Raw genomic sequence first — 13,269 nt, forward strand, 5'->3', positions numbered from 1 at the left:
ACATTTTAATTTACGTCTCGGGGCCGATTTTTATCACCTTTTCAACCGCTTGAAGCTAAAATGCCGTATCTGGCTGAAATCTCAGAGAGGCACTCTGTTTTTGGGCATAAAAAGGCAGTTTTAACGATCAGCAGGATAATGCTCGTCGGTAAAAGGGTGACATAAATGGGTCTTAACTTGAGGCTATCTTTCGGAAAAGTATTCTTATAATTGTTTTGAAGGGCAAACTTTTGTTTTATTTCGATGACTTGGCGATTTACAATAACTATAATATGACCAAACCGATTCATATTGTATGAAGGTATTATTTTGTCACTTTCCGAAAGATAATCATAAATCGACAAATATTTTCTCAAGCTCAGTATTTTTTATAACTTCCTAGTAGTTTGTATAAAATTTTATTTTTTGTGATGTTTTCAGGATGAAAATATAGACAATGCTGTATATTGCTAAATCAATTGAGACAAAAACTCTATAGGAGGCATTGTAACAAGTTATGGCAACAGTGTTATTCAATCATTCATAAACTGACACTTAAGGTGCCCACTGACTATCAGTCCGCCGGACGATATCGGCCTGTCAGTTGTTCGGAACTGGCTTTTTGTTCTAACTGACAGGCCGATATCGTCCTGCGGACTGATAGTCAGTGGGACCTGCACAATTTGTTGTAAATAAGGTCAGGTGGGGCAAAAAAGAATATACCTTCTTCATCTTACTTGGCAAGAGGAAATTGTATGAAAATCTCACCAATTATCTTCCTCTCTGTTTTCCTCTTAACCTGTCTGCCTTATTTAGAAAAGGACACGAGCTTGAGAAAACTAGTCGTCATTGTTGTTGAAAGTTCATTCTGATTCGTGCTTTGTTCAATCATTCTCATACATTTTCTTTTGTTGTCAGTGCTGAAGACGAGGTAACTCCATGTTTGTCTGTCTTGTATCGTCTTATAGTATTATATATGTTTACAATAAACTAAAGGCACTACACCAAATGCGTAATATGCATGGTATTCCCTACACATAATCTTGGGGTAGTTAAGGGCAAGCGATGTGACAGCTGATATATTATTTACAAACTTTACGACACGTGCGCTAATTATGCTACATTACGCATCTGGTGTGGTTCGGCCTTTTGAATTGATTCCTGAATTTGTACTAAAACTTTAATATAAAATCTCCGACTGTACAAGTACAGTCTAAACAACAAGTCTAAATTAGGTAAATATATTTTCCTCGTATTGTCATATCTCTCTCCTAATATAAACTATGAAGCTGAATGTGGTCTAGAATCTAGTGCCAAACACTAGTCTAGTGTAGAAACTTTGGCACGTAGGTACCTACCCCGTATAACTAAAACAGGAGTATTTACCTACATCAATCCTTAAGCCAGAGACTAGCATTACTTAACCAGATAATTGGGGCAATGTGGGGAATAATGAGAACTGTAATGTTGCAGCGGCGGATCAGTGCGGCCGGTGCCGCGCCGGCGCACGCACGCTAAACCTCAACAAGTTCTGCAGCCGAGACTACGGTAAGTTAACTTGCTTTACTAACTATTTCTAGATTTGGCGAATTGTTGTGAACCTCTCGCACTCCTCCCTTACCCCTCGCAGATCCAATCGTACTACAAAACGTATTGAACAGTTAGCGATCCTTTTCTTTAATCGTTAGTCAATTGCCAGAACAGACACCAACCATTTTGTACAAAAAACTGGACTCACGAGAATCTTATAGCTAATACCTATTTGGACTAGTGCGTTGATCAGCCTTTTGTTTATTTCAACCTCTGTTGCGTTGCGTATGGCTTCGAAGTTCGAACAGCTGATGTCCATTCGGTTTACGCACCGGACGATAAAGCCGCTTCCAATTTCCGTCAATTTCTTATTATTAAAATGCTCTTACTTGACTCATGGCTCGGGTTGCTACTTGCTAATAGCCCAACAAGAAAGATTTCTGTAGTTTAATAGAAGGTTAAAAGATGCAACAAGCTCTGTTGTTGAACCATTGTTAACACTTAAGTCATAATACGATTGAAAAAAGTCACATAACGGTCTTTTGATCTTTTTGAAACTCGGTAAAACCCGAATCGATTGGCACCTCATATAACAAAATCAACATACATACTTATATATACCTACTGTTGAAATTTAAATACAAACCTTACGTTTGGAGGACCCTTTTTATTAGGTATTAGTACGTGAGTTTGTTCATGTATATTTAGCATAAAAAGCCCACACGTCTACAACTCCATTAGATCGCAAACAAATTACTTCCTCACTAATCCTCGCCCATACCAAGCGACAGTTCCCTATTCGCCTGATTGACACCAGCCTTTGCTCTTTACTGAAATACTAATTACACTTATTACCGAACTGTTAAAGCGGCGATACATCACTAGATAATCAGTCGTTTGAATAAATTGGCGTGTGGGTATCGCATTAGCTTGACGTATGTGAAAATTGTAAGTAGTAGAGGGACGGAAGGTATAATGCTTTTTATGGTGAGGTACTCCTTGTCGTAAAAACAAAGTGGGTTCTGGATCTGGGACATAATCTTAAGTTCTACGAGTTAAAAACAGATTTGTTTGCCCCAAGTCTAAAGTTTAGACTTGGGGCAAACTAAAGTTGGTTTAGACTCTAAACCAACTTTAGTTTCCGGGATGAAGATAGCAGGTAAAGAAAAATTATATTAAGGGAGAATTCCTCATAACGAGTAATGAGATCATGATATCATACGATATTTATTATAATAATATTATTATATTTCAGATATTTCAATAAACAAATTTATTTAGTCTAAGATTTCCTGCCTTATTCAACAAAAAAACTGTTTTCATCCTTGGAACTCTACAACATTTGAAAAATATACGTTTAATTTTTTTTCAACTTCAAGGTTGTATCTTAAATGACTAAAAATCTTTTTTGATGTTTTACCATAAATCGTCTGCAATAGTTTTGATAGGAACTGGTGAGAGACGGGTCAATACCGGAATACGTGGAGAGAGAGGAGGGAGGCCGTTGCCCAGCGGTGGGACACTCTAGGCTCATATAAATATTACAATGGGTACATCAGTATCTATATAACTGAACTATTTGATATAAATAGATGAAAGCTAATTCCTGTTTACAGTCATAATGGGCAAGGTGGTCGGGCGCGAGGCGAGCGCGCCGGGCGACGAATGGGCGCGGCTGCAGCTCAGCGTGCAGGCGGTGTACAAGCGCGGCCCGCGGAGCCGTCTGCGGCGCGGCGCCGCGCCGCTTTACGTGCGCGCCAGGGACCTCGCATGCAAGTGCCCGAAGCTCAAGATTAACAAGTAAGTCTATTGTATTCTCCCTCCTTTGGCATGAAGCCAATTAGAACCAGTACCTACTCACGGATGGAAAGCGGTGATTGGCTATCCTTAATAAGTCTGGTTTCAAGATCAAGATTAACTAATAAAGTATTCTATCTTCCTGATAAGCAAAACAAATTCTCTAGATGAGACATCTACAAGTCCCAGCTGTACAACAATCTCCTGCCCTTTCAATAAGATAAAATACCTGGTGCAAATATACCAGAGACGCACAGAAGGGGTGTTAAAGGACCAATGACTAACCTTCTTAGCTAGCTAAGTAGCTACTAGCTTCAAATGCTTCGAGCTTAAAATTGACAAGTGAGTGAGCTCAAAGTTGTCAGTACTATAGTTAAAGTAATGCCATTAGATTGCGAGGAGTGCTAGGACACATACATCCGCTTTACACAAAAATTCTATTCGCAGGTCATACCTAATCCTAGGAGTGGAAAAAGAAGGAGCCTCATCAGGAATGCCAGGGCTGACGGTAGGCGATCGGACCCTACTGCTGGAATGGCGCGACGACTGGCACCGACGCATCCGACGTCTGCAGCGCCGCGCTATCAACTGCCACTAATGTTGCAAATGTGGTCAACTTCAGGTCTCGTAGAACCTCGAACAGCGAAAATGTCGAATCAATTGCGGTGCGCTGCGGCCATTTTGTAAAGCATTCGCGATGCCATCTTACGACTGTAATTAATAACTTGTTTGACGTTTAGTGGTAAGTATTGTCCGATTGTAGTTTATTACCACTACCCTGTTTTGCGTAGTAACTTTTAATATTCGCCAGTTTTTACTCATAATTTTTAATACCAAAAATACCTTAAATTGTATTTTCTACTTCCTAGGGTTACGTTAAAAATGTACATTAAAAGATTTATTTATTTAACAAATTTAAGATAGGGCTACCGATTGTTTCGTTCCATTACTTGCATTTTTGTATTATTGTTACTTATGGAATGCATGTTATTATATTGTAAGTAAAACTAACGGCGTCGGATTTACCATTTTGACAGTCGTGGTAAAGTCATAAAATACTGAATTTGAATAGTTATGTGATGTGACACGTTGACAGAACATGGGGATACCATGTCTTGTACGAGGGAAAGTGTCAATCCTAGGCCACTGAGTCAAAAAATATCTTAAAATTGTCATGTTCGTATGTTTGTATGATAATGGTACTTATCGATTGACAAGATTTGTCGATGTCTTCTCGTTCTGGCCTAACTTAATTTCTTATGTCGTGTCGATTGTACAAGTTAGATTTAGGTCACTCACGCGATAGTCACAATGGTTTATATACCTCATTTATTAATATAGACTTATATCGTTAAGGGTTACATATTTAATTTATAATAGCTTAGATTTTCTACTTGCGCGACTTATTATGAAAATCGTGTTCGATTATAAAACTAATGGGCTCGTTTTAACTGGGTGATATCGGGTTTAAATGAAGTAATAGGTACTTGATAACGTTATCAGTTTTAAAATACGAACTCAATTCAAGTAGCTACCTTTTATTGCGTAGAAAGTGACCAAAGTCATGTCAATGTTTTACATGCACTAATCAGCCAAATCGCATGTAAAGGGGCTCATCCATTACCAGTACGCTATCGGCCTGTCAGTGACTGGCAAATTTTTGTTTTAACTGACAGGCTGATATCGTCCGGCGGACTGGTAATGGGTGGGCCCCTTAAAACTTAGAGAACTTTTTGCACTAAAACGTCCAATACTGAAAATACTAACTATGGAGGGCAATGACCTCGAACCGTAACTGCCATATAAGACTGTTAATGTATGAGTGAGACAGACACAGATAGAATGTCGTGGTTTCGCTCCTTTCGTTTAAATAAGCATTTCGTTTATGAAATAACTTGTATTCATTTGTGACTTTGGTCATTTTAGCGCTCATGTATTAATCGTACAGCTGTATGAGATTTTTATTAAGGTCTGTCCACCACTTTGTTTTGTTGGTTTTGTGAAAAAATTTTTTACTAAAGTTTAAATTGAATAATTAAACAAATAGTTGATTTGCTACAATTTCTTGCCAAAGCAATGTACAGTTCATAAAAATATCACTATTTGTTTTTCTATCTCTTTGAATGTTTAGGCCACTGTCAGACTGTCACTTTTTACCTAAATAACAAATATGTATGGTGAAACTTGGAACCACATAATTATATCAATAATACATTAAGGTAAAGTGACCTATATAGGTAATGTATGATACGAGTATATGATCATTGTCAAGAGAGCGCTGTTATTTTCATATATAGGGTGACAGTTCATAGTATGAAAATATTAGTTCCAGTTAAATTCCGCAACATGGCGCGTGATCATATATTCCTGGTCAGGCTTTTACATTGATTTGGTTTGGGTTTATTTGGCTCTCAATATGGCAACATATGGATAAATCATAAAAATGCCAGTCCCATAGCAATGTATTAAAATTCATAAAAGTAATGACAGTCGGCTAAAATGTCCAAAACAATCTAAGTACATGAACAATATGCGCCTATGAAGGTATGTACAGTATTATTAGCTTTACTAAGTTTAAATATTAACTATAGGGCTGAATCTGCAATTGTGACGTCATTTTCTGTATTATAAACATTCTCATAAAAATCTTATCTTGTTTTGTCCTAATTTTCAATCATATTTACAGAATTCTCTAATTCATATCTTAGCGTATATCCCTGCAATCCCCTGTTGCATTAGGTATATTACATTAGGTAACAGGTAACTTACCTTATGTTGTACAGTGTTGCACAAAAGTTAACTGCGGTGTGGATGCACCTTAACGTTTCTAAGACTAGTAGTACTTAGTTCTACAAAATTATAGAAACATCATATAGTTTTAACTATAAAACTCCCGTGAGGTGAGACTCAAACATATTAAATTATTTTAAACCGGGTCACTCACGTATTATTAAGTCGAATAATAATAATGCGTGAGTGACCCGGTTTAAAATAATTTCAGTTGTTTTTTTTCCATTTTATATTCTTTTTTGACATTAAAACAGACGCAAAAATCCCTTCCTGAATCTTTCTTTCTCCATTATCCACAAGATAATGGCTAAACGAACCATTTTACCGTTATACTATTCTCGCATTCCCCAGGTGCAAATAATACACAATCACGACAATTGAGCTGTCAAAATTATACGCCCGTCTAAAATGACGGAACTCACCTGGCTTTGACATTCAAATTTGAACTTTGTAACTAGTTAAACAAATTTGAGAGTTGAATGGAGTTGCGGATGCAGTTAACATAAGCTATTCGGGAGTAAATTATGCATGCGATTGTGAACAATGCAGCAAATCATCTGACGTTCAATCGATAACAATAGGTTGCCAACAATAATCTGTGATTGGCTGAACAGCGAAATCCAACAGTTTAACCTTAATCTAATCCAAATATTCTTTGCAACAAGGAAAGTATCTAAAGTGAGTTACATACCTATACTGTAAATACTATGACATCTAATCACGCCTATTTCCCAGAGGGGTACGCAGAGACCACGGATTTCCACTTGCTACTACTATAAATACTACACATATACTATAAATAGTTTTATTTATACTGATTATAGCTACTGCTAATATTGTAACGTTGACTTTCTTTTTAATTTATTTATCTGCGCCTATCTAATTTGCCCCTTAAATGACAAAACACGTAAGGATTATCACGTCCTCAGAATGACGTCACAATTTAAAAACTCAGCATAATCGGTTGTTTTCAGTAATGTAGAGACTTTATTCTTTACAATAATCAAATATACAGACAGACGCAGATTGCTTCATAAATAGGTGAAATAAAAATAACAACGGGCTTTAATTATTTAAGCCTTAATTGTTTTATACTTTATTATTAAAGTTTATAACTACAATTTACTGTCTTAAATGTAGAAAAATTGATTATTGAAAATAACCGATCATCGTTTAGACGTATATAACAATCATAGTTTCACAAGTAACTGACTGTAAAAAGTATATTTAGTTGTAGATTAATCTATTAACCTGTTTCTAGTTATGCATATCTTTAGAATCGTAATCTGTATATCCTAAATGATGACACTCAAGTCATAGTTGACTCGTAACAACGGCAAATGACTACTGTAGACAGAACTGTTGTTTTATACTCAAATATTTACTTGTTTTTTTTTTGACGTAGAGTACTGTAATAAAACTTTGTTTCGTTTGTATTTCATAGGTACCTATATTAAAGAATGTATTTATATCATGATTTGAGTGTTAGCATTTAGTTAAATGTTGTCGTTTACGCGCTATTTTCAATAAGGTTTAATTAAAAACTTATTGGCAACTGCACCAATAGGTGCCACCTGACCACTGATAATAGGTCAATAGGGTGTCAACTATTGGTATTAACTGGTCAATCTCTGGACATTTACTACAATGCTCTCGATTTCTAGAGGCTCCGAATGTTGCTGTTATTTGTACCATGTTAAGAACGGACGATATTAATTCATATTTTAACATTTTATTTAGGTCAACATTTTATACAATGATCATTTGATTTATGACTATGATGATGATGATGATGATGATGATTTTATTACTAGGTAACATACCTAGTAATAAAATGTATTATGGGATTTTTTATGGAGTTGTTCATATGTGAAGTTGGTTGGTATTTTTTTAAATCCATATTAATAGCGCGTAACAAAATAAAATAAAATAATATAATGTCTGAATCTAATCTACGATTATGATAATGGTCGTTTTGTATTTCGACGTAATGTGAATATTAATTTGTAAATTTTATTTATTAACTGGTATTAACTTACATTTATTTGGTAAATGTGTTGAGGTATAAATGCCATTCCAGTCCAGGATTTTAATATGAGATGTTGAACTGTCCAAGCCTACATGCTGTACAATTTAGAAAAGAGTCCAAAACTTGGGAAAGTTCTCGGAAAGTTTTGGAAATTTATGAAATCTTTCCATGTAGAAAGTTTCACAATATTGAAAACTTCCGTTGACACATTCGTTTCTAAGCCTATTGTGTTTATATATTTATTGTGATTAGCACAAAAAATGTAGCCATGATACGACATGAATTTAAAGCAATTTTATTGTGTAAATTGATTTTTTTTTCGGTAAATAATTATCCGTCTAAAAAAATCGAATAAAAACTGTCCATTTTGAACTAAAAATATGTTTTAACGCACAAAGGCCTATTATTAAACTGCAACTGTTCGAAATTAAAATTAAAGTAATGTATGGTAGTTTACTTATTTATATTTAAGAAACGTCAATTGTATTACGGCATTGCACAATTGTTTATTAGTTGACCATAGAGAAATATAATTATAATAGTGTCTGGGTGTCCGCTAACTGGCGTGGTTCACGCACGCTGGTACCGCTCTAGGTAAAATCCGTCGCAATAGTTTGCGCCAGCTAGCGTTGTTCATTTGTTCATACTAAGCTAAGCTGGCGGACGCCCTTAGAAGATTCCCGCATTTTTTTAATAAAAAAAATGAAAAGTCTAAGCGACAATATGACATTCTTTCTTCTCTATGGCGAACAAATAAAATAGTGTTGGTAGTGTATTTGCAATAATCATTAATTGTGTTTTATAATACCCTGCTCCTGTGATGTAATAAATGTTATTGGTTATATTTATTTAAAAATAAAACTACATTATTATACTTATCTGTAGTTTCCTTTCTTCCTTTCTTTACGAAGTCGTTTAAAAAAATTCCAAGTAAGTATATAGCCATAAGAACAAACTTGAATTGAAACTATTTGCAAGTTAGACGTCCGAGATGTTGTAGGTACATTGTGGGTACTGCAGCTCCTTAGATAAAGTAATAACCTTTGCGGGCACACGCACGCGGGTGCCATTGTAGGTAAAATTCGTCACCCGCGTCCGCGCCAGTTAGCATTGCTCATACTGTTTTTCGTTATACCGCTCTGTGCAACCGCGCCAACTAGCGGACGGCCTTAAAGTGTATAAAAATTGTATACCTACACTTCACACTCATAAAGACGAACTTTACGACAATAAGAATCGAAAAACCAGTAACGACCGGAGCTAAACTTACGGTAGGTACTTACGTGTAAATCCGAAACACTTCCAACATGTCTTCCAACTCTTGCAACAGTCGCAACAGCAATCTAAGTTAGCAGAACTGAATGTTAACGACTTTGCTCTGTGCATTGTTTGGTTTAGCGTTCCCTGTTGCCTAGGGTCAGCCTTTTGTCACATCAAAGAGTGCCGAAACACAGTGCAGTGCAGGCTAGTTGAGTTGAGTTGAGGTATTGGTTTGTTATATTACATACATATTTACAATTTCTTTAGCCATCGTTTGCAAGTGCAATACCCGTAAGTATAAAGCCCCATTTATATGTGCCATTCTCAACCAAAAGGGTACTTGTTGTCGGTTGTCAATAAGGCGCTATTTATACATAGCTTCAATTTGAAATCAACCTTATCGACTAGCGACAATGTGGTACGTCACATATAGACAGTTCAAGAACTTTCATGCGTTTTTTTTTATGAAATAGGAGGCAAACGAGCAGACGGATCACCTGATGGTAAGCGATTACCGCCGCCCATGGACACCCACAACACCAGAGGGGTTGTAAGTGCGTTGCCGGCCTTTAAGATGGGAGTACGTTCTTTTTTTGAAGGTTTGAAGTTCATATCGGCGATGAGGACTTTTGCTACGGGAACGATCAAAATTAGCTGTCCGTTAGAAAATTTCCAGATTAATTGATAGAAATTTATGAAACCATGAATTTACAGTTTTGGGGTAACTAATTACATGGTAAAAATCGTTCAGAAGTTGATTGCGAACATCAACAAACGGACTTACGTCGATACCGCTTCTCTTTAAAAGATAAAAAAAGTTTATTGCCATAACTAGAAATCTTACATTCCTTAAACCTTAATTAAGTAATAACAATACGAAGAAGTAGATCTTAAACATAGTAGGTAGGTAAATTTATTTAAATTTCATACCGTTATAGGCAATGGGTACCAGTCTCAGCCTGTGCTAGATATGTTGTGTACATATATCCAGCGCTGATTTTCAGCCTGGTCCCTTTATATATATATATATATATATACATATATTTCCGATCAGTCTGTCTTCAATAGGTTGTAAGGTGTGTGCAACTGTATACATATATTGTTTGTGTGTGAGTGTACGTGTGTGTATATATGACTTATATACGCATAAGAGTGCTACTTGTAAATATAATATGGTGATGCCTATGGTTGTGCCTTGTTTAAAATAACTAAATTAAATAAATATATAAATTTAAACTATGTAGAAGTGTTTAAGTGAGGCGGTGGTTTCCCTTTTGCAACTCGAGAAAATGTGCTTTAAAGAAGGTTTCGGTCGCTACGATGACACGAAGTAAGAAACCCTCAAAACTATTAATTCAATAGACACCTAGTGCAGAAGCTCCCCCAACCCTTGTCCTAAGAACAAAAATGTCTCAACTCTCCACCATAACTCATCGAAACATAGGTACCATTTCTGCAGGGGTCGTTCGGATAGTGACTATGCCAGTCCCTCGGGAAATCAGGGTCGAACGTGCTTTTAAATTTGTTTTATCGCGTATGTTTATTTGTTCTGGGCTTACATAAGGGATTTCAAGTATAAAGGCGAGTTGAGAAAATTTTGAGTGCTGGCATTGATAAAGTGACTGTTGCCAGGGTTAACATTTTACTCGTATGATGAATAACTCCATCTAAGGACTATATATTTTGAACGTTGCACGCGAGCGTAAGTGAGAACGGCATTATCAAATAACGCTTCGTATAAGGTAAACGTCCCCCTCCCCCGTGCTATCTAAGTTTAGGTAAATAAGCCGCTATGTCATGTGTCTATATGTTCCCCTATATCTTAGTTCTGATCTTCAAAGAGTAACTGTTCAGTTGTGAGTTGTGACAAGCATCAAGAGTGCAGCATTCGCGATTACGTGGCGCTATTGTGCTTTGATCAAGTAAGGCGGCTCGCACATGGTCGACATTAGAACGTAGGATCGTAGAATGAGTTCTTACCATATTCAAATACGTGTTTAAGAGAAAATTGGTACTTTTGAAAAGTAACTCGTAGTCCGATCGATGTGTCATGGTGAAGTGATGATTATCCGTAGGTAGCGTATAATCCACTTCATCATGGCATAAAAAAAAGAAACAGAAAAAATCAAAATTGTAAGATACTAGTAGTTATCCATCACGCATTAGCAACTGTGAAAACTCATTCAATTCATAAACTTATTATCTAAATTCCAAATTCAAAGTGATTTTTAGTTGCTATTAGGTACCTACGGCTTTTATGTATGATCTAGGTCTAACTTTTATGCTGCTTAGAGTGGAGATACGTAACCAACCAAAGCATATGTATTTAGAGAGTTAAATATAAAAATATAGCCATTGGAATATTTTTAACCTGAAAAGGTAAAAACTGTAAAAAGTTGTAATGAAATGCATGGAAAACAAATTGAACTGTCAGCTTGCGGTGCCCAAGAGGCCTGCTTATTTACCCACTCTGTTTTGGAAATATTACTTTTGTATTTTTTTATGATATATGAGGCAAACGAGCAGACGGATGGTAAGCGATTATCGCCGCCCATGGGGTGTCCATGTAACTACAAAAAACGTCATACAACCTTAGTTACTACATGTTTTATTAGGTTATTGAGAACAATTTGATCCATTTGACAATTATAATTTTGTGAATTTGTAAGATGAGCCTTGATTTTTTAGGAATGCAAATTATTATTAAAAGCTTTTTCATCGTTTATTCAGCAGCACGTGAAAGTAATATTAGTCATGTAATGTCACTAAAGAAAGGACGCTTACTACGAGGAATTTTGTACATTGACCGGCCTGTTCCTATCTCTATCGCACGCGCGTTAATTTATATGGTTCAAATTCATGAAACAGCCCATTCGAAGAACACTTTTGATATCTCCAAACAAAAATCACCCTGATTGTTCCCTGAATGAGCTGACATAAAGTTGAACCTTACTACTATCACGATAGTGGTTTTTTAAACGACATGGTTGCTTTGGCACGTGCTGTAGATCGCACTTAAAACAAACAAAGGTTTTTGTTTAGATTAGGGCCCGAACCCGAAAAAATCATTTGAGATAATTCATACAGCATACTACAAGTACCGCATGTCATCCCAGAGTAAGCCATCAATTTGAAATCGCCGCCCACCGGCGCTAGCAAAATCTAAATCAAATTAAGAATGATTACCTCAAATACATCAACGCCCACAAAGTAATTTCATTTTCTGATTCGTTTGGCTTATTGCTAGAACAAAGGAAACAATCAGACTTGGAAAATAACTACTTGGTTTCTTTTGTCTGTATTTTCTCTACATTTCAATAAGAATCAACTGTAATGCGGTATAATTAAAAAAAAAGCTTTAAAAAACTATTAATATGCTTTTATCCAAATTGATGATGCAACTTTTTACTTCACGCTCACGCTAGAAACATGTAGGTACTTACATTTAATTACAAGACAGTTTTTTATGATATACATACATACATACATACTCGTAGTAAAAAATCATCCACTTACAATCAATTAAATGTTAAATAATAGATGTCCAAGAATTAATAAAACTAACAAATCAATAAATTAAAATTTAATCAGATTTAATTTAATTTTGATTTATTATTGCCGAACGTAGGTTCCTTTCTGCAATAGAAATTACGAAGGGAGATACCTAATAATGTAGGTATGTATTTTGGTCCGGTTTATAACCCATAGGTATATAACCCAGAAGTTATTTAATCGGTCTCAAACTCTCAACCAATAGCCTGGTAGATTTTAGAGTATATTAACTTAATTTTCAAATAATACAGCTATTAAATTTAAGTAGTAAAAATACTGTAAAAACAATTTTAATTATTTATTAAATATGCGACCAAAAGACTTGAAGGAAC

The 13,269-nt window shown here is 35.7% G+C and overlaps 2 protein-coding genes across 3 annotated transcripts in view; both read left to right on the forward strand.

Moving 5' to 3' along the window:
• The window catches only part of LOC134745614 (netrin-B-like), a 239,585-nt gene extending 234,048 nt beyond the window's left edge, over window positions 1-5,537 (forward strand). Inside the window, exons 5-7 of one of the 2 annotated variants that reach the window (XM_063679710.1) lie at window positions 1,453-1,527; window positions 3,126-3,309; window positions 3,754-5,537. In XM_063679710.1, the coding sequence (XP_063535780.1) occupies window positions 1,453-1,527; window positions 3,126-3,309; window positions 3,754-3,904 (410 nt within the window). In that variant the 3' untranslated portion in view covers window positions 3,905-5,537. The remainder of the gene's footprint in view (window positions 1-1,452; window positions 1,528-3,125; window positions 3,310-3,753) is intronic. The other variant, XM_063679709.1, reaches the window with a different exon arrangement.
• Window positions 1-13,269, forward strand: part of LOC134745631 (integrator complex subunit 15) — a 359,171-nt gene that overhangs the window by 199,197 nt on the left and 146,705 nt on the right. The window lies entirely within an intron of this gene.

This window comes from Cydia strobilella, chromosome 11 (assembly GCF_947568885.1).
Source record: "Cydia strobilella chromosome 11, ilCydStro3.1, whole genome shotgun sequence".
In the NCBI taxonomy this organism is placed as follows: Eukaryota; Metazoa; Arthropoda; class Insecta; order Lepidoptera; family Tortricidae; genus Cydia; species Cydia strobilella.